The sequence below is a fragment of the Erpetoichthys calabaricus genome, chromosome 4 (genome assembly GCF_900747795.2).
Source record: "Erpetoichthys calabaricus chromosome 4, fErpCal1.3, whole genome shotgun sequence".
Taxonomy (NCBI): Eukaryota; Metazoa; Chordata; class Cladistia; order Polypteriformes; family Polypteridae; genus Erpetoichthys; species Erpetoichthys calabaricus.
In genome coordinates this window covers 335396001-335417307 of record NC_041397.2, presented here as the reverse complement: position 1 = coordinate 335417307, position 21307 = coordinate 335396001, and the positions used below count along the sequence as shown (strand labels likewise).

At 43.3% G+C, this 21307-nt stretch overlaps 1 protein-coding gene across 3 annotated transcripts in view; it reads left to right on the top strand.

Moving 5' to 3' along the window:
• The window catches only part of LOC114641362 (butyrophilin subfamily 1 member A1-like), a 994484-nt gene that overhangs the window by 747088 nt on the left and 226089 nt on the right, over positions 1-21307 (top strand). For all 3 annotated transcript variants that reach the window (XR_007934785.1, XM_051926436.1, XM_051926438.1), the window contains exon 10: positions 5184-5758. Coding sequence is in view for 2 of the 3 variants with exons in the window: in XM_051926436.1 (XP_051782396.1) it covers positions 5184-5725 (542 nt within the window). In the remaining variant the exon portion in view is untranslated. The remainder of the gene's footprint in view (positions 1-5183; positions 5759-21307) is intronic.

The following is a 21307-nucleotide window of genomic DNA, read 5'->3' as shown; positions in this document are numbered from 1 at the left end:
AGCACATCATCTATGGTGTAAATGCAGGGTCTCATAATGCTCCCCTTAGCCTGAAGGAGTCCCACTTGGTGGATTCTTCTGTGTTTTCCTCACCTGAACCTCATTCCTGTCTCACAGACTCACACGTCTTCCCCTCATCTTGCAGGTTTCTCTCCAGGCGTCTCTGGCTGGTTGGTGGCTTTCTTCGTCTTGTTGGTTCTTTGCTTAGCGGTGACTCCCCTGCTGGTCATTCAATGGAGAAGAATGAGAGGTGAGGTCAGAAGATCTCACACCAACATCAGAACAGACTGACTGCTCAGTAAAGTCATTCAGAATACAAGTCATGTTTATGTTATTTTCCTTTTTTGTCTTTTCTCAGAAACAAACACCAGATTTGACTCAATAGGTGAGTGAAATTCTAAACCTTTTTCTTCTCTAACGCAGATGTTTGATTCCAGTTATCGTGTGGGTACTGAATGATGAGACCTGTCACAGTGTTGGGGTTTAGACCACCCAGTTTACTGTTCACAGCAATGACTAAATATATACAGGTGCACATGGGTGACACATTTGAACAGGGGAAGACCACCCACAGGAGACATCTTTACCAGGAACTAACCTGGAGTTTGAGTTTTGTGGGCTGACAGCACTGCTTGCCATGTGTGCTCTATGTGTCACATAAGCAGAAGGTGTTGTCCTCCATTAAACTTCACCATCAACACAAAGCCACCGTTCAGGGTGGTGTAGTTGTAATTTCACACAGGACTCTCAACATGAGAGAGTTTGGCTCTAGGACTGGTCCCATTAGCTTAGCTTCTACTGGAGCCACCTCTCATCTGTGTGCTGTAATGGTGGGTGGTATCACAGGGGGTTTGAATGCCTAGCAGTTAAACTACTCAGGATTGTAGTTACAAGGATAACAGAATAAATCTGCTTGAGCCGTCAAGGAAGTCAGATCAACCTATGCACTGTAGCAGAGGAGTCCATAAGATTATGAAATCAAAAACAGATCTTCATTCATCAATCCATCTGTTTTCTGAGTCTGGTTTTACAATAGTAGAGAGCAGGCTGTGTGGGGTGCCAGTCCATGATTGGCCTCACACACACACACACCTTCTATCACAATTAACTTATTTAGTGTTGATTTGGCAGTCTTGTCTTTGAAATGAAAAGTGGAGTAAAATCACACAGAATACAAGATGCAGACACAGAAGGAACATCCAAACTCAACATACAATGGCTTGGCCAGGCAGATGTGCTAACTACTGTGCCACCATTTTCAGTTGTATGACTATGGTGTGGTCTTCATGCACAGTACGCAAATGTATGTAGTCTGTCAACAGGAAAGTCTTCACTTGTGAGAACATCTCTTGACCAACTGAGAAGAAGAAATAATTAACTGTAATTTCACACCATGGCCTGTGTCTGATGGCGGGACGAGACACACATGGAGAGATTGCTGTCATCAGTCCCACATTTTCTCTCAAATGTTTCCTTTCTTCTTCTCTTTCACTCCAGTTGGATTCCTTCCTATTTGGTTTCTGCACAAGGAAATTGGTAAGAAAAACATTTAATCCTGTTGAGTTAAAATTTAAATTAAAAACTTTGAAAGCTGTGAATGGAGTGAGTCTATAAAGAAAGACAAATCAAGGATTACACCATGAAAGGTTTGGTCTTAGAAATGACATCTCCAACCTAGAGGGTGTTGGTCAGGAAGAGCATGGAGTCTTGGGATCCTCCCCCTAATATTATTGTGAATATTTATTGACTTTTATTCTTTATCTGTGACAGGATCAGTGTTTAATAGTAAATACACTCCTGTCAACACACACACTGCCCTCCTCTCATCCGGAGGTGCCCACTGTGCCATCCTCTCATGTCTTATTTATACCCGCTCAAAAAGGTGCCTTATGTTTTCTTCTCATCTTCTTCCTCTTTGATTTTTTTGTCCTGCTGTCCTTATCTTTGGTCCATCTATCAGATTAAATATATTTGAGGGTCCTGGGGCTCAGACCCTACCTCAGTAGTACTGGACACAACACAAGAGTCCTCCTTATCTTTTGTCTGCTGTTGTTTTTAATTCCAAAGCTTTGTCTCTTCCAGTCAGTCTGATTATTAAACATTTGGATGTAAACCCCTAAGACAGAACTGGACCCAGTGAAGTGGACAGCACATGTCACCTGATAGAAGTTCAGTCCTCTGTTGTCACTCTGGTTTCTCAGTTCACAGCGCAGTTTGTTTCTGGTCACTTTCTTATGTGGTCACTGATACTCAGACGGTTGGCATTGAGAAACCATTTAAGCTGACAATATAGTAGATGGCTGGCAAAGCCAAAATTTGGTCATATTTGAAATTAGGAGACACCCTAGTAAAGAAGAGGGTCTGTCCAGCTAATAAATAAACAGAACACAATGACAGAAGAGTAAAGACAAAACACAATAAAGAAAATCAGGGAGAACATGAAAAGCATGGGGAGCACCAAAGAACCACAAGCAGGCCGAGGGCTGACTGGAGACAAAACCAAAAGTGTTAACAGTCGGTCTAAACGGGACCACCTGATATCAACTGACCATCCAGTTTGTGACGAGTTAGCAGGTTGTATGAAGTTGGTGCCCAGAAATGCCAACAGGAGATGTGCCCCTAGCTGGCACCACAGTTACAATAACTGTCATGTGTCTTATTGTACTTCAGTCATACAAATTCACACCAGCTGTAGTCATGTATGATGCTTTGGTGGTCACCAGAACACGGTCAGAAGTCTCACTGCTAGGACCTCCACTCCTAACACACATCAATAATTCTGTTCCTTCTTCATCAGACGTCACGCAGATTCAAAGCCAAAGGCCAGTAAGCTGTTAATTCTGCAAATCCATTTTCAGTCTGTGCTTGGCACTCCAGCTATTGTCATGTCCATTGTTCTGCTGTCTATTATAAGGGGTCTTTATGAAGGACATTTGAAATGTAAAGATATTTTAAGACGTCAGAAGAGGAAAATGAAAGTAAATGAAAGTTGTGAGTAAGAACTGAAGAGATGATGTTTTAAGTTGACCCACCAGATTATTCACTCAGTAACGCAGCTCTCTTCTTCTGCAGAAAAGTCACAACGCGTCACGAATGCAGGTACGATATTTGAACTGGGGGTCTCTGGGGGTCTTTCAAGTCTCACTCTTTATTGGACTCATTAAGTTTATTTATTTCTTTATTATTTTACAGAATGAGGAGAATATGCAGCTCAGCAGGTACGGTTGATAAGCCAGTCGTGACCTTAGGATGAAATTCTCATTTTCTGTGTCTTAGTCTTTGTGTCTTCATGTTAAACGTGTCACCTTCATGACCATGAGAAGCAGCACCTTGTGAGCTCTGTGACTGTCCCCCAGGTCTGAGTTAATGGCTGAGGTCCCTCTGTGTGGGTGACATGGTGACACAGTGGTAGCGCTGCTGTCTCCCAGTAAGGACACTGGGGTTCACATCCTGGGGGCTCCTTGTGTGGAGTTTGCATGTTCTGCCTGTGACTGTGTGGGTCTCCTCCGTGTGCTCCAAAGACATGCAGGTTAGGTGGTCCGGTGACGCTCAGTTAGCCCTGATGTGTGTCTGAGTGTCTGCCCGCTGATGGACTGGCTTGCCGTCCATGGGTTGTTCCTGCCTTGCCCTGATGCCTGCTGTGCCCCTCGACTCTGCCCTGGATAAGCAGGTTATGACAATGGATGGCTGCTTGTTCTGTGTGTTTAAAGGCAGATGAGCTGCTAGTTAAGGAACAGGTAGACCTCAGCCTCTACTGCCCCCTGGTGGTCTCTTTGAATATCGCTAGTTATCTTATTCCTATGAAGTTCCCTAAATAATCCTCTGTCATTAATAGTTGGATTCTCCTTGGCAGGCGGACATTACTTTATTTTGTGTTCCAAGAACATCAGACAAGTCAGTAAAGACAGAACTAAAGAGCGGACCCTCCTCATGCAGACAGAACTCCTCAGATGTCTTCCTCGGTACAAAGGACGCTCGTTTGTCTTGTAGACTTTATTCTCAGGAGGTCATTTTGGTTCGGTGGTCTCGTACCGATTAGCACTGCGTGTCATTGTCACTAATCCTGCTACTTAAAGACTCCATGATGTCCCTTCTGTCACTTAGGACCCTCTTGTGTTTCAGTGCAGACTCTTTCTCAGGCCCACCATGAATTTGCTACATTTCCAGCATGTCGATGTTGAAGTATTTGTGAGATGACAACACTGAGGACACACTTGAGGTTTTCACTCACAACGTTTGCACTTTTTAAAGTAAACTGAGTGCTGCTGAGTCCTCACAGGGCCCGCTGTCCATTCTCAGACCCCTCAGTGTCCAGTGCTGTCCCCTCTTTAGTGCCACTTTGTGTTTTGTGCTGCTGTCCTGTCCTTTGTTGTCACCTTGTATGTCCTTTCGGCCCCCCTCTCCTTATTAAAGCCCCCCTCACCTGTACTGACCGGTCACATGGTGTCCCTGCTGACTGATGACTTGTGACACTTGTGTATTTGAGTTCATCCTCATCACTGACAGGCGGCCATCTTGTGTTGTTAGATTCAGTGTCATAAATTCAGTGCCCCCCGTTGTCACTTCTGACAAGGAACTGAGAAACATAAAATGGGGGGTCTGCTAAATAAAAGGCCACAATCGCAGTGTAAGGACGAGAAAAGTGACAGAATGACCGACAGAGCAGAGCAGAGCAGCACAAAGTGGACAGGAATGACAGGAACAGGAGGACAACAGGCCAGGGGGGACATGAGACCCTCAGGTTAGTGACGACAAGTCTGAGAGCTGCTGGTGAGTCTGTGAACGAGTGCCAGGCCTCACTGGTGGTCTTCTTGTTTGTGTCTTTAACAAATCCTCGTTGTGTGATTCGTCTTTTATTAAAATGTCACCGTTCTTGTGCTGTTGAGGTCACAGTGTGGTGATCAGGCTCTTTAGGGTTAAATGAAGATAAAATGGCAGACAGGCAGAGTGGAGGAGGTCAGAGGTCACAGGGGGGCCGAGCAGTGACACAAAGAAACACACGAGGGGCTTGGTGGGCTTTGGTTTGTAGAAATAAAAACTCAAACGTGAGAAGTGAACACGAGCTGTTTGACGTCTTTGTCTTTTTAATGTTCAGGTCCTTCAAGGAGTGTAACTGTGTTGTTGTCTTCCTCAAGTCCCCTGATTTCATGACGTCTTCCTCTTTTCTTCTTTCTTCTCCTCAGCTGATGTCACTTTTGACCCTGAGACTGCAAATCCATATCTCATTGTGTCTGAAGATGGGAAAGAAGTGAGACACACAGACACACGACAGAGAGTGACGGACAATCCAAAGAGGTTTGACTGCTGTGTTAATGTCCTGGCCAGAGAAGGATTCACGTCAGGGAGACACTACTGGGAGGTGGAGGTCGGGGGGAAGACTAAGTGGACTTTAGGAGTCGCCAGAGAGTCGGTCAACAGGAAGGGGGACATTACACTGAGCCCAGATGATGGATTCTGGACTGTGTGGCTGAGGAATGAGAACGAGTACAAGGCTCTCCATGACAGTTCTGTCATTCTACCCCTGAGAGTGAAGCCCCAGACAGTGGGGGTCTTTCTGGACTATGATGAAGGTCAGGTCTCCTTTTACAATGCCCAGTCCCGCTCTCACCTGTACACCTTCACAGACTCCTTCACTGAGCCCCTCTATCCGTACTTCAGTCCTGAACCTAATGACGGTGGTAAAAACGCGGCCCCTCTGGTCATCTGCCCCCTGCGCACACACTGACCCCTCAGTATTAATGTCGTCTGTCCATCTCTGTGTCCGGTCAGAGCAGCACAAAGCCGATGGAGACTTTCTTTAACATCAGACCACCGAACTCAAAGCCCTCTGAGGTGTCCTGCTGTTTGCTGCTCGTCTGATTTTCATTTTCAGGATTTCTGTGTTTAATGAGACATCAGGACTGAACACTTGGGATTTTTAAATGGCGTCGGATCAAAGCGTCGGCTCCATAATCAAATGTGAATCTTTATAATTTGATCTGAGGGTCTGAGAATGAACAGAAATCCTGAGTGTGCGTCTTTAATTTGACATTCAAAGAGGAATTCAACAAAGATGGTTGTGTTCTCCACAGCACTGGATTGGTTTTCTTCAGTCTTTGTGTGACGTCACTTGCTGGTGGTCAGTCCTGATGACCCTGAGGTGCCCACTTTGTGACATTAAAAGACTGAGAGAACATGAAGAGTGTGAGCTGAGCAGAAGAAATCTGAGACCCTGAATATCGAGACCACCGTCCATTTTGTAACTCGCTTATCTAATTCAGGGTCACAGGGGGCTGAGCAAATGTAGGGGGGGCAACACGGATAAGAACCAACCTACGACACCAGAGCTGAAGGCCAGACCACCAATCAGTGTGCTACTACGAGACCACCAGTCAGACAAACATGAATTCCTATCTAGTGTTATATACTTCTATTGTTAAACGTGGACTGAAATACACAACACTGTAAGTCTGTGAGAAGTTCATCAACACTGAGATGAGTTTGTGATGAAATGAAATAAAACAGAAATGAAAATAAAGAAAGGCAGGAATTACAAAAATAATCAGTGAGGTGTCCTCTGTAATAAAATGGCTTCTCGTGAACTTCTCTGAGGGTCCACCTCACAGTCCTGAAACTCGGCGTCATTTCAGTGACACACACAGGTGGTCTGCTGCAGTGCTGGAGTCGGAGTGTGTTACAGAAATGACAACAATAAGTTTAATTCATGAACAGAGTGCTAGACGTGATGAAAAGAACTGAAGAAACAGAATTAGAAAATGGACGACTTCACAGAAATCAGTACAATTAAAAATGACAACAGAATACAGAATTATGTGTAATGAAGTGTAATTAAAATAATTAAAAATGGACCCTGTTATGGTGTATAAAATCTGTACATTTTGGTTTCCATTATATTTTGTTCGAGACAAGATAACAGATGATATAAGACAGATCAAAGCAGGTTTTGTCACACCTCACTTTCAAACAGCTGTTTCCTACATTGAAAGGAAGACATTCTGGGGCTCAATTATTTTACAACCTGGGAAAGGATGCTCTGCTGACACCCCAGGCTATTGATTACTTTATGGATGGACATCTGGGATTTATGGCCTGGGAAAGGGAAACAGGCAATATCAAAGAACTTTGTTATCTGGGAAAGAGTTTGAGCAAAATTTATCAATCACATTGACAGCCAGCCAATCAGGTTCATGTGTTGTGTAACCAAGGCATGATATTTCATAATAAATATGCCTTGGTCTGGGAGAGGAAGGAGAACAGGAGGAGGAAGAAGAAGAAGGAGCAGGAGGGAGGAGGAGAAGAAGAAGAGGAACAGACGAAGACGACATTGGTCGTCAGAAAGGCATCATGAACATCCATTGCTAAATCAAATGCCTCCCTGGGACATTCATCCTTGTCATTTCAACTTTTTTGTAAGCTTTTCCTAAAGACTATATATATTCAGACTTTCCTATCAGTACTTATTTTCTATTCTTTGCTCCAGTGGTATTATTATTATTCTTGTAATAAATACCATGCTGCTTTTAACATTCTATGCTTTGTTTTAATGTCTAGAGTGATTGAAGTAATAAGGTAGATTTCTAAGAGCACCTGGCGTAGCTGGAGATTTTTGCCATTAGCTCTGTGCTGCGGGGTTTTAAGGCTGAGAGTGAGGCGCCACTCAATAGTTAGGGGGCAGTATGAGAAGAAGAAGGTATTCTTGGCTGATAAATGGCCTATAGTCAAGGATACTGAGTCTTTGTATGTTTTAATATTTTCTTGGAGACCAAAAGTAACATTTAGGTCTGAGGTCTATTTAAAACATCATACGTTGTCCGTGCCGATAAATAAATAAGTCTCTTGATGTGCTGAGAGAGTGACAAGTTGTGTTATACTTAAAGCATTTGTATGGTTTTTAAATGCTAAAAGTCAGCCAACTGTGTGTGAGTCATTTGTAGGGCACTGTTGTGGTTAGGGTCTGAGTGTGTGTGAATCTACGTATGTGTGTATTATTATTTTAAAGTATAACAGTAGACCAACCCGATAACGAACCTGACGAGAACATTTACCCTTGAGAGATCAGGTAAAGGGTAAGTAGAGGGAAATACTACGATAATACAGACCCAAATTCATTAATCCTGTCCTCGTCTGAATCAGTTTATTTATTGTGCATTTGAGTGTGAAGGCGAATGCGAGACTCAGAAATGTCACTTTGTCTGTAATTTATAAATGAACTCAAACAGAGTCAGGCACAGAGCTGCAAGTGTGTTTGTCTGGTGTTACCAGTTACAAGGGGATGTGCAACTGGGAGAACTGGGAGAAAAGTCATGTGACACCAGGAGAACAGAGACACTGAGCATGCTGGGAATTGATGTTAGGAGCTGTGAGGCACTGGGCCACTTGGGGACTTAATAATAATAATAATAATAATAATAATAATAATAATAATAATAATAATAATAATAATAATAATAAAGTTACATTTGTTGAACAGAAGCCTCTACAAATACACGTTGGCCTGCAGTATGAAAGTTGACGTCACTGATGACGACTTTCTGAGTGACTTTGTAGATAAACTCGTGTCATCAGCGTGATCTTCATGCTCTTCCTCTCACTAATCACACTCACTGCTCTCGTCTGCACACAACACCACACACATGTCGGTGGTCTCACTGTTTGTATCTTTGACTTTCTCACATGTTAATGAAACTCTAAACGTGATGTTTCATGTTTGTCTAACAGACAAGTCAGAGTTTCCTGTAATCTGCACTCTTGTCAGTAAACCTGAACTTGAATGTTTGCTCATCTTCTCCTTTCTTGTTTGCAATACGATGAGGAGACTCGAGAATACTGGAGGAAAATTATTGAAGAAGAAACTGTCAGGATCTCCATGAATGAATTAAACTGTTTAATGTTTGTTGAATTATTGCATCAAGGTAACAAATAAGGTGACAAAGAAAACGAGGAGCATCAGAACAAAGTGTGACAGGTGACACTGTGACTTTAAGGAAGCCCACCCAGATACGCCAGTTACATGGAACTTCATGCTCGTGTACCTGTGGACCATTAATTCTTTAATGATTCCAATTTCACAGATGTGTGTGACAGGAAATACAAAAAGCTCACCTACAATATTAAAATAATCAGATTTATGTGACCTTAAGTTTAAAACGCTGCCTGAAAAAATCCACACAGAAAATGGCTTTATTTCATTTTTTTTTTTTGGTTAATTCTGTTCACATCCACACGAGGGTGCCATTTGCACAGATTTATTAATTTTAATGTCATTTCAATGTCACTCATTTCTGTGACGCTGTCTATTTCTCAAAGTATTTTCTTTATTTCAGTTCTTAATCTCAGAGACTGCGTTCATTCATAAATAATCTAATTAATTTAAACACATTTAGATTTTAACTACAGCTGTGCACTTCACTCACACACCTCAGATGAGTCCTTGAGGTGACTGAAGAGTCCCTGTTAGAATTCAAGATAACTCTTATCATCATGTGACTGAAACTTCTGTCCAAAGTGACTTACAAGTTATGATGATTTATTTCATAATTCAGTCATAAAGTAGCCCCCCAGTGGTCTCACGTCAAGTCAGATCTTTTTATTCGCTCCTCTGATTTAGATGACAAGACGTCTCGTGTGTTTCAGGCTCTCCGCTGTTTTCTTTTTTATTGTCCACATTTCCAGAGGGCTCTGAGATGACAAGTTGGCTTCCATTTGTGAATGTGGCTGCCCCTCAGCTTCAGTTCTTGGACCTTTTCATGTCAGATTTGCTCAAATCTCAATAACAAACAGGATGGTCCTGCTGAGTGCCACATCAATGAAATTCCCAGTAGCCATTGCAGTGTCACTTGTCACTTTGCTGCCAGTCTCCACTGCTGTAAGCCTTCTGTCTCTAAACTGAAGATGAAGACCTGAAGAACCAGAGCACCAGAGCACATTTGTGTTTGTGTTGTCACACACCGACTTCAGAGGCCTCTTGTTATATTCTGACGCCATCACGTCTATTACTGAATGGTGAGGAGTGATGAGTGGACCTGCTGAGTTCACTTCACCTCAAGGTGGGCAAAATCATGGAAATGATCAGGGACTTCAGCAAACTCAGTGAAAGGCAGTGACGTCAGTGGGGAAGGAGAAACTGAACCAGTTCTGAGTGGGCTCTACTGGTGTGGTGGTCTTCAAAGTGACTCTGAGAGTGAGGAAACTATGCTGGCCAAACTAACCACTGTGCCACCATGCCTTTCTGAGATAAAATTAAATGAATACTCCACTCAAAAAGGATTTTTGAATAGTTTACTAATCCCATATAGTTTGCAGTGATGGGCGAAAAACAATGTAATCACATGATTTCATGCAGAATGGAGATAAAAAGTTTTTGATAAACAAACAATGTGAAAATTAAATAAACAGAAAATAAAATCTCACGTTACTCAGGTCACATCATCCACATGTCGGTTATCCTGTGTTGTACTCAAAACGTACTGTGATGGAACCAGGACACCAGTGAGCCCTAAACCCCAACACGATCACACAAACACAAGGATGGCTTCTTACCAAACTACGTCTCCAAAGTCACCAAACACAAGCACAGGTCTTCTCTCCTCTCACCACCACTCTGTCCTCCTCCAGTCGAGTGCTGCTTTCTGTCCTCTCAGCTCCAACTCTCCTGGATAAGGGAGAACATCTCCCTGCAGGATCACCTTGCGGCAACCATGGACACCAGCAGGGCTGTGCTGCCGGACTACAACTCCCAGCATTCCCTGCTGGTTCCCAAATGGGTGCCGTCATGGACGCCATCTAATGCCTAGGGGGGATTAAATATCCCTCTGTGCCAGTCCTTCCCTGTCCTCTTCCTTTATCCGGGCTAAGGAAAGTATTTAGTATATGTCCGATCGGGATGCCTGTCCATTTATTTGGGGCTTCCTGCTCAGGTGAAGCGCCATCAGTTGTGGTTGAGATGTCTGTCCATCCATTACAGTGGCCTAATCCAGGTGTGACTGTCACAAGTCGTCTACTCAAGCAGATGGCCTGCTAGTCATTTGGGACCGACCAGGACTGAGGGGTAATAAAAGAGAGGCAGATGTTCAAAAAAAGGTAATTTTATTATTCCATGATAGAGAAGAGAAAAAAAACAGTTGCTGATATAAAAGGATACACAAAAAACGTATAAATAATCCTGTGACAAAACAAAACTAATTATGAAAAAGAAAGGAAAGACGAAAAACAGAAATTGTAAAACACAGAGGCTCTTACCCTAATATCCATCTATTATTCAACCTGCTATATCATAACTACAGGGTCAATGGGGGTCTGCTAGAGCCAATCCCAGCCAACACATGGCACAAGGCAGGAAACAAACCCTGGGCAGGGCGCCAGCCCACCGCAGGGCGCACACACACACAAAGCACACACACACACGGGATAATTTAGGATCACCAATGCACCTGACCTGCATGTCTTTGGACTGTGGGAGGAAACCCACGCAGACACGGGGAGAACATGCAAACTCCACGCAGGGAGGACCTGGGAAGCGAACCCAGACGGGTCTCCTAACTGTGAGGCAGCAGCGCCACGGTGCCGCCCTTACCCTAATATATATATACAGTAAATTCTAGTCCATGTAAGGGCATCAGCAGCCTTAAAATTAAACCAAACTGGATTCTGTTTCAGTCCCGGTCAAAAATAGAACTCCTCAAAAGATCATCAAATCATGAATTGATTTTGAAATGGAACTGAATCCATCAATCTTGTTTTTATTTTCTGTGCAATTCGAGTTCACAATCCAAGTTTGCTTCTAATTTTATCAGTAAGCCCCGATTCTCTAAAGAATCGCAAATCTAAGAATGGCAATTACTTTCTGTTCCTTCTAATCTATGTAGGGATGTAAGATTATGGAGGGTGGGAGCGTCCTGGGAAAGTTCTCATTTAATGAAAGAAATACATTTGTAGTAAAGCTGTTTCCGTTTGGAACCATGACTCGTTCTAAATACTTACACATATATGGATAGACACCGCATTCACTGTGTCTCCCAGTAGACACGATACGTGAGCCTTATTGCGAGTGGCAAAAGTACCAGCTAAACTAATACAGTTAGACGTGTAAACCGTGTATTCTGATGAAATATCAATAACGTATAAAACAGTATCGTTCACATACAACAGATTTTGGCGAATCGTTTAAATTCAATTATTAATATCCATGTATACACCAATACTGGCAAGTATTAAATAATAATAATTACAATTATTATTATTAACCATTCCTCCCATATACATAACATTTTAGGGACTGCCGTCATACTTCTCTCACTCACTCAGATCTTGTAATGTGAGAGTATTCAGTGTGGCACTATGGTGCAGCCTTAGTTTGTGGACGACAGACACAACTAAAGACATGAGCATACAATGATGGTTGTCACTTTCAAACTGTGTTTCCTAAATGTGCTCCTTGAGAAAGAACATCATCAAGTTTGAGACATGTTAACAGCTAACAACAATCCACATAGTGACTAAATACGTTTAGCCAACACGTTGTTTGGAGGCTCACTTGAGCACCTAAATGCATAGCTTTGCTAGCTTAGCCTGGCTTAGCTAAAGTAATGATTAAACAACGGGATTTCCTAACGGCCAAATATAACCAAAACAATTGTTCAGCCTTACCTATGAAATGTAATCCCCGGGATCTGCTTTGGAGCGTACAGCGGTTTGTACAATCCCAAGCAGCACATTATTCATTACTTCACTCCACAGCAGTGCCACTCACAATATGGCGGCGACGTTGACATACGATTCTGCTAGTCATGAGGTGTCTCTTAGTAAAGGACCTGTTAAAGTTTATTACTTATAGTCTGTCTCGTCTTTTTCTCGGTTGTATTGTGACCTAACGTTTAGTTTACAGGTTGTGTTGTGTTGCTTGGGCGCTACCTACTCCCAGGCAGCACATTATTCATTACTTGACTCCACATGAAGGTTTTATATGCGGTGGTGTGCGTGTTCGGGCGGCGGTTGTATTGTGACCTGAAGTTTAGTCTACAGGTTGTGTTGTGTTGTTTGGGCGCCACCTACTGAACTCTGGGGCGCTGAGACGCAGTGCGCGTGCGCTTCGATGCTGGGTTTGACTCTCTCGCAGTGCGCGTGCGCTTCGATGTGTCCTGCGTCCGTGTCCTGCGTCCATGACCGTGCACCCGTGGACCGTACATCCGGTTTACAACCTTCGGTTAGTAATATGGATAACCGTATTGTAATGCAGTGAAGCCCACAGCCACACTCCCTCTCATTGGACCACACATTTTAGGGTCTTGTGTTTTCATTGTCATATCTGTGGTGTCACATTCCCAATGACGACATGTTGATGATGACAGTCATGTCACTGGAGCCTCCTCTTGTTGTCACTTTATAATAGAGCAGCGTCACAGGAGTCTTTGGCTTCCTCGGATCTTTAAACGGTTAAATGCTGAGGTCTTTCAGTGTGATGAGATAATCGATGACACCACAAAGTCGCACTGGACAGGGAAGTCACCGCATGTGGGCCACTTGGACCATAAGGAGTGGTCAGCAGGTGTTCAGTGTGGTGCAAATGTGAGGTTTTGTTCTTGGTGGTCTTTGTCTTCATCCTCCCTGAGTGTATCTTTGGTACTTTGAATGGACAAAATACACAAAAGTACGAAGTCCGTGTTGAGTTCTCTTTTGGGGTCATGTCATGTCTGCTCCAGCATTGTCACCGTGGCACAGAACACAGAACACCACATCAGCATAACAATTTATGTTACAATTTACAAATGGCTTTATACACTTCTGAATCACAAATGGAATTGTTACTTGTGCGACCATGACGCAAGTCCAAGGTGTGTCTTCATACGCCAAGAGTGTGACGTTTAGTTTTAGGAATTTTTAAAGTGGAAGTCATGAGGAGAGCCCACCTGCAGGTCTAAGTCGACACACAAAACCAAAATGTTCTCGTCAGTTTGCTCTTTGTGTGCAGTTCAGTGCCTCCTCCATGTTTGGTCGACTTAAAAGACCTTCAGGCAGCTGAACTCCCCCCTTTATCAGTTTATCATCCTGCAGACCACCTTGACACGAGGTGTACGAATCTCCAGTTTATTAACAAAGAGCAGGAGTGAAACTACAAAGTGAAGAAACAAAGAGTCCATAACTCAAAGACAAGTGAAACAATCCAAACACAGCGGAGTGACAAGTGAAGAGCAGCACACAAATAACAAACGGCTCACTAACAGCTTCTGAACTGTAAATAGTAATAAATAATGGTAAACTTGTACAGATATGAACTTACTGATCACGTTCAGGATGAACTTGGGCGCCTCAAGAAGGCTTGTAGTTGCCATGGTTACACTAATTTACATTGGGACCGCCCCTCTGTATGGTGGCTCTACAACGACAGACATCACGAGGCTCACACATTTTCAGTGTTAAACACAACAGTATAGGACAATAAAAAATAATTAATGTATGCAAAAAAAAAAACATCTTGTAAGTTATCGTTAATAACTGTGATGAAATAATGAGAACAAGTTCAGATACTGGCCTGTTTGAGTTTCACTTTCCTTGCCAGCTTTAACCTCAGCTGTACAGACTCTGCCATCCACACTAGGAGCCCCTCTAGTTATCAGTCCAGGGGTCTAATCGTGTCTTTAGACTGACAGTTCCACACTAGGACCACATCTCCAGGTTTAATGTCGGCCCTCCAGTTTACCAGTCACTACGTGACTACAGAGTACAGTTGTGCTGTTTCCTCCATTTGTCCCTAAAGCCATTGGCCAAACACTGCACTTGTCTCCAGTGTCCCTTGTGCACGTCTTTTCTATTGATGTCACCAGGAGGAGCTTTAAACATGACAGCCATTTGGGTGAGCAGTGTGGACAGAGTTAGTGGCTGTGGGTCCTCTGGGTTATCAGAGTTTAGCATTCATATTAGCCATCACTTCAGCCATGAAAGTTACAGAGACGCATGAGTGAGTCTTACTGTCCGTACTTGTAAAAATGTGCAGTCAAGTGTCCTCTGGGTCACACCTATTATGCATTCATACACCCCTGCCATGTGTGAAGAATGCAGAGGGTTGGATGTCCAGGAATGTTCAGAGAAATATCCTTCAACACAGTCAATGTCAAAGTCTGAAGTAATTTATAATTCTTTGAATGCTCCAATAACATAAGTCCCTCTATCAGAGCGGATGCTGTTAACTAACAGAGATGAACCATCTGAAGGCACTGATGAAACACCAAGCGTCCATGGATTCTGATACTCATACAGGTAAATCTGACTGTCCTCTGTTACTGGTCTGCTTGACCTCCTTAAGTGTGATGTGAAGCAGAAGTCCAAGGACTGAACATATCAAGCCCTACATTTGCAAAGGGAGGTTCTGCAGGTAAGGCAGCCATCTTCTGAGTTTGAAATATACAACAGTGCCCGTCAAATGACATATTAAATATGGCGCTGCTTATAACTCTTTCTGCACCAACTATTCGTATTCCAGCGACACGCAGAGCTCCTTCAGTGAAGAGACGTCCTTGATATTCAGTCTGCTCGTGGTAATGGAACTAACAAAGAAATAATACGAAGACTTCCAGGGAATAACAGAGGGGTCATCTCTTTAAGAGAAAGTTTAACTTCACTAATATGACCTCCATCTCTGAACATTTCTTTCTCATCAATCGAGGGATCGAGTGTTCTTAGTGCACTGCCTCTGGGAAAACATCTGTAGCCCAAGGCTCATATAATATAATATTCCCCTTAATAATGTTTACTGGTTGTTTTTTTAAAAAGAAAAAAAAAGAAAAGAGTTTGAGTTTTACGTGGTTTTCGGTGGCTTTAGAGCTTCGGGTGGTGTTCACGCGAGAACCTATTGGACGAGAGGACAGGAAGAAGTGGGGGTGAGTTGAGCGACAGATGCGACTAGCGAAGTCAGCCTGCGAAGAGGCACGGGATACTTTGGATAGCACTGCAGGTGACCAAAGGAAAGCCTGGCAGCTCCTCGGGCACGGAGGAAAAACAACGAGTTTCACCCCATTTGGATGGACTAGCTCCATTTCGCTTGCAGCGTTTTGCCGTGTGCCAGCCTGCCTGCTTGCAGGGCAACTCCATCATTTTTGCACAGCGTGGAAGTTCTGTGTTTGGACAATGGACACTGATATTCACTCCACAAATTTGTGAGTACTGTGACCTTTTATGTTGGCTCGTTAGAGTGAATGGGCCTTAACGTTTTTGGCCACCACGTTCACCCCAGGCCTGCAACAAGGGTGGTTTGTGTTAATATTTTATTTTGGTGGCCGCTGGCTTCTGTGTGTGTGTTGTGTGTGTGTCTGTGGGCCCCAAAAGTTGTTAAGTTAAAGTGAGTCTTTAGTGATTAAGTTTGCTCATATTATAGATTTGGTTATTTTTTTTTTTTAACACTGGGATGTTTTAAGTGTTGGTAAAAGCAAACAGTTAAAAGTACATTTGTAAGGTTTAAGTGCACTGCCTGAACCTACAGGTATTTGTTGTGAAGTGTGAATATACTGCAATTTGTGTGAGATTTCTAATTTCTGTAATCTATGATTTGTGGAAATTTTGATTGGACTTAACTATAAATAGTTTTTTTTTTAGATATTTTTCCAATTTAGTAAATAAATTTTGTTATATTTCGGGAACATATTTGTATTGTGAATTGTGTTACAAGTTACTAATTGTGAAACAGCTGGCAGCTTATTACTAGGGAGTAGGTATTAGTTAAGGAAATCTAATGTATCCTCTAAAAACACATATTTAAAGTTAAAGGGGCTTTCATAAATCAGTTTAGGGAAATAGAGTTAACGAACTTAGGGTGCTATCCTATGGCTAAAGGGTAAAGAAAGCGCTACACAACAACTAAACAATTCAGACGTGATTAAAGTGCACATTGCAGACTGTAATTTAAGAGATTTGCATACATTTCAGTCACACCCACCATGTTGAAATGACAATACTTTTTCTACGTGGTGCCCCCCTTTCAGGTCAGCATAAAGTTTGGCACACTTGGAGTCACAGGTGTTTGTGATTCCTCAGGTGTGTTTCATGGTTTCATAAGATACTTTGGTTTGCTTCCACCTTTTGGAGTCTGTAGGTGCCATTGTTCAATACGAGGACAACAACTATGGCAAAGAAAGTTAAAGAAGCCATTATGAGGCAGAAATACAAGAATAAAACCATCAGAGACGTCGGTAAAACCTTAGGATGACTGAAATCAACTGTCTGAAAAATTATGAAGAAAAAGAACTGGTGAGCTCAGTAATGACAAAGGGACTGGTAGGCCAAGGAAGAGCTCCAGTACTGATAACAGAAGAATCCTCACTGTGGTCAAGAAAAAGCCCCAAACGCCTGTCTGACAGATCAGAAAGAGTCTTCAGGAGGGCAGATATGTGAGTGTCAGAGACGACTATCAGCAGAAGACTTCATGAACAGAAATACAGAGGGCACACGGCAAGATGCAGACCAGTAGATAGCCACGAAAACAAGATGGCCAGATTACAGTCTGGGAAAAAGGACTTCAAAGAGCCTGCAGAATTCTGGGAAAAGGTCTTGAAGAGACAACGATGAACCTGCATCAGAGCGACAGCTGGAGCAAAGTCTGGAAATGAAAAGGAACTGTCTGAGATCCAAAGCAGACCATCTCATCCATTAAACATGGTGCTGGGGTGTTTTGTCTTGGGTATGTGTGGCTGCCACAGTTCCTGGCACACTTCTCTTCATTGATGATAGAACTGCTGACAGCAATGGCACAGTGAATTCTGAGGTGTAGAGAAACATCTGATCTGCTCAAGTTTCAGTAAATGCCTTCACAAGATAATGAGCCAAACAGACTGCTAAGGCAACACACAAGTTTATCAAAGCTAAAAAACAGAAAATTCTTCAATGGCCAAGTCAGTCACCTGATTCAAATCCAACTGAAGAGAAAACTTAGCGGACAAACACCTCAAAATAAACAGAAGATGGAGATGGCCACATGAGAGGCTTGGCACAGCACCACCAGAGAAGATCCTCAGCACCTGGTGGTGTCTATGAATCACAGACTTCAAGCAGTCACTGGGATATGCGACAAAGAACTAAATCTGATGGCCTTAATAGATCTGCTATTGCTGTGTCCCAAAATGATGGAGTCCTAAAAGGTATTGTCATGTCTTCATGGTGTGACCGAAATGTGTGCAAATCCTGTTAAATGAAAGTCTGCAATGTGCACTGTAATCACATTTGAATTGTTTGACTTGCAATTTGTAACTGTGGAGCAAAGGGATAAATCAAGGACAAACGTGTCTTTGTCTAAAATGTTATGGAGGGCACTGTACCTCTATCCTCAAAGTATGGATGATAATATCTCTAATAACGCTACCTTGCTGTCCATGTTAAATTCAGTCTCCTCAAGTTCAACATCCATTTCTGATGAGATGAGCTCTGCCATTTCTGCTGCTAGCACTGCACCTCATAGCTCTTGTGTTGGTACAGAGAGTTCATGACGTGGCGCCAGCTTTGCTTTTCCCATAACAAACTCAACACTGCATTGTCTTTTAAGGTTTATGATTTTCATGAAGACTACGGCCACTATTGAATTAACAGAGGCATCACAGAATACACAGAGTTTCCTAATCTGTATTTCTTCTAGGGGAGTAAAGAAATATGGACGTGGGACATGGAGGTCAGACAGAGCACACAGAGAGTTTCTTCACCTGTCCCACACAGTTTCTTTTTCTAGAGACAGTGGGAAAACCTAATCACTTATCTCTGTAGTCAGTTCCTGTAGTATCACTTAGCCCTGAATAGTCACTAGAACAGCGAAACCTCAAGGATCAAATTATCCATTAATGGAAAAGAAAACACGACAAACACACAAGTGAAGGATTTCTCTTCCTGATTGACTTGAAATGCAAAGGTGTCAGTATTTAAATTCCAAATCAGGCCAGGACTGCATTGTATTGGCAATATGTCCGCTCCTGGATCTAAATCCCTCAAGTCGTGAGCACAATCTTGGGATGGAAAGGCTTTAATTACCTGCATACGGTTAGAAGCAGTTCTGTACAACATGAGATTTGAACAAACAAGCATGTCTTGTGTTCTTTTAGCAAATTTCAAGTTTATTGTCATATACACAAAACAAGTCAAATCAAGTTGGGGAGCCTGCACTGGTACAGCGTGTTGCCGCACCCACTACACATGGAAACAGCTCGGGATCCTGGTTGGCAACCCCCCAGGCAGACACGTGGTCCAGTCCCATCCTCTGGAAATGACCCTCTATCTGCTGCACCCAGGTGTTACGTGGGCGACCCCTTGGCCTGGTCCAGCCACTCGGGTCCCTAACGATAAGGATCTTATGAGCCAGATCACCTTCTGGGAAATGCGCCACATGGCCGTAGTACCGTAATTGATGCTCCCTCACAATGCAGGTCATGTGCCTCATTCGGGACTCCATGAGCAACACAAAGTCAACCCAACAGTACCCAAGGATTTTCCAGAGAGACACAGTACCAAAGGAGTCCAGTCTTTGTCTCAAGTCTCATGTCTCACAACCATATAGCAAGACAGGAAGCACCAGGACTCTAAAGACTTGGACCTTCGTCCTTTTGCATAGATATCGGGAGCGCCACACACCCCTTTCCAGCGACCCCATGACCCCCATGCTCTCCCAATCCGTCTACTGACTTCATAGGAAGAGTCACCAGAGACATGAATGTCAATGCCAAGGTAAGTAAACCTCTCAACAAGGTCAACACTCTCTGCGCAGACAGACACACTGCTGATGGCCGTGCTCAAGAGGTCATTAAAGGCCTGGCTGCTGGTTTTTATCAGGACACTCGCAAGCCCAGACACTCAGACTCCTCACTCAGTCTCTCGACTGCCCTGATCAGAGCCTCCATTGACTCTGTAAAGATCACAGCATCGTCAGCAAAGTCAAGATCCGTGAATCTTTCTTTACCAACAGATGCCACACAGCCACTGGACCCCACAACCTTGCCCAACACCCAGTCCATACAAACATTGAGCAGAGTAGGAGCAGAACACACTCCTGACGAACCCCAGAATCAACTGGGAAAAACATAGAGGTCCTGCCTCCACTCTGCACAGCACTCACAGTACCAGTGTACAGGCCAGCCATGATATCCAGCACCCTCGAGGGGATCCTGCGAGCCCTCAGGATGTCCCACAGGGCAGCTCGATCAACTCAGTTGAATGTTTTATGAAAATTGACAAAGGCTGCCAAGAAACTCTGCCGATATTCACGTTTGCGCTCTATGAGAACCCTCAGTGCCAGGATGTGGTCGATGGTAGACTTCTTAGGTGTAAAACCAGACTGTTCTGGTCGCTGGTAGGTGAGCAAGTGATCACGGATCCTATTGAGGACGACCCTAGCAAGGATAACAATGGAACACAATTACCAGTACAGAAATTCTTGGACTCAAGAATTGCAAAATAAAATAACACAACATTAAAAACATAGGAGAAAAAGGAAAGAATGAAATAGTAAGGTGCATAGTAAAATATTAAATATCTATCGAGCAAGGGAGTGTAGTGCATATGTATGTGGCAAGTCTAAACGTGACCAGCATTTTTAAAAATACCTGCTATTGTCAAGTGATCAGTAATTCAGCAGTTGAGTAGCCTGATAGCTTGTGGGTAGTAACTGTCCCTGAACCTGCTCGTGTGGGTCTGGATGCATCTGTAGATGGCAGGAGTGTGAAGAATCTGTGGCTGGGATGGCTGGGACCAGAAAGGATGTATTTCCCTCCTGCAGCGCCGTCGATCAATGTGAATCGATAGCACAGGAAATGTGTGTGGTTTACAGTCATGGGTGAACACGGCATACAACAAGGGTGGCTGAGCACAAATCCCTAGGGGACACTGGTGTTGAGTGTCAGCGTAGAATAGGTGACATTGCCAATCCTTAGCACTTGTGGTCTGCCTGTCATGAAGCTCAGGATCCAGTTGCACAGGGAGGCACTTATGAGCAGATCGCATAGTTTCATAACCAACATGGATGGAATTGTGGTATTGAAAGTGGAGCTGTAATCGATGAACAGCATCAGCACGTATGTGTTTTTCTGGTCAGGTGGGAGAGGACCACATTCAGTGCAGTCTGTCGATCTGTTTGTCCGATAGGCAAACTGGAGTGGATCAAGTGTGGCAAGTAGAGGCTTCAACAGAGGGCAAGGATTTGAAACCATCGTCCATGTAAAAATCTTTACCAATGGCTTACTGTCCTTTCTATATTGTGCCTCACCTTTCTATGCACACCACTTGATTCTGTGAATGGCAACTGCTAAAAACAAAACCAACTAATATGTGCCCAGTATGAAGACTTTGT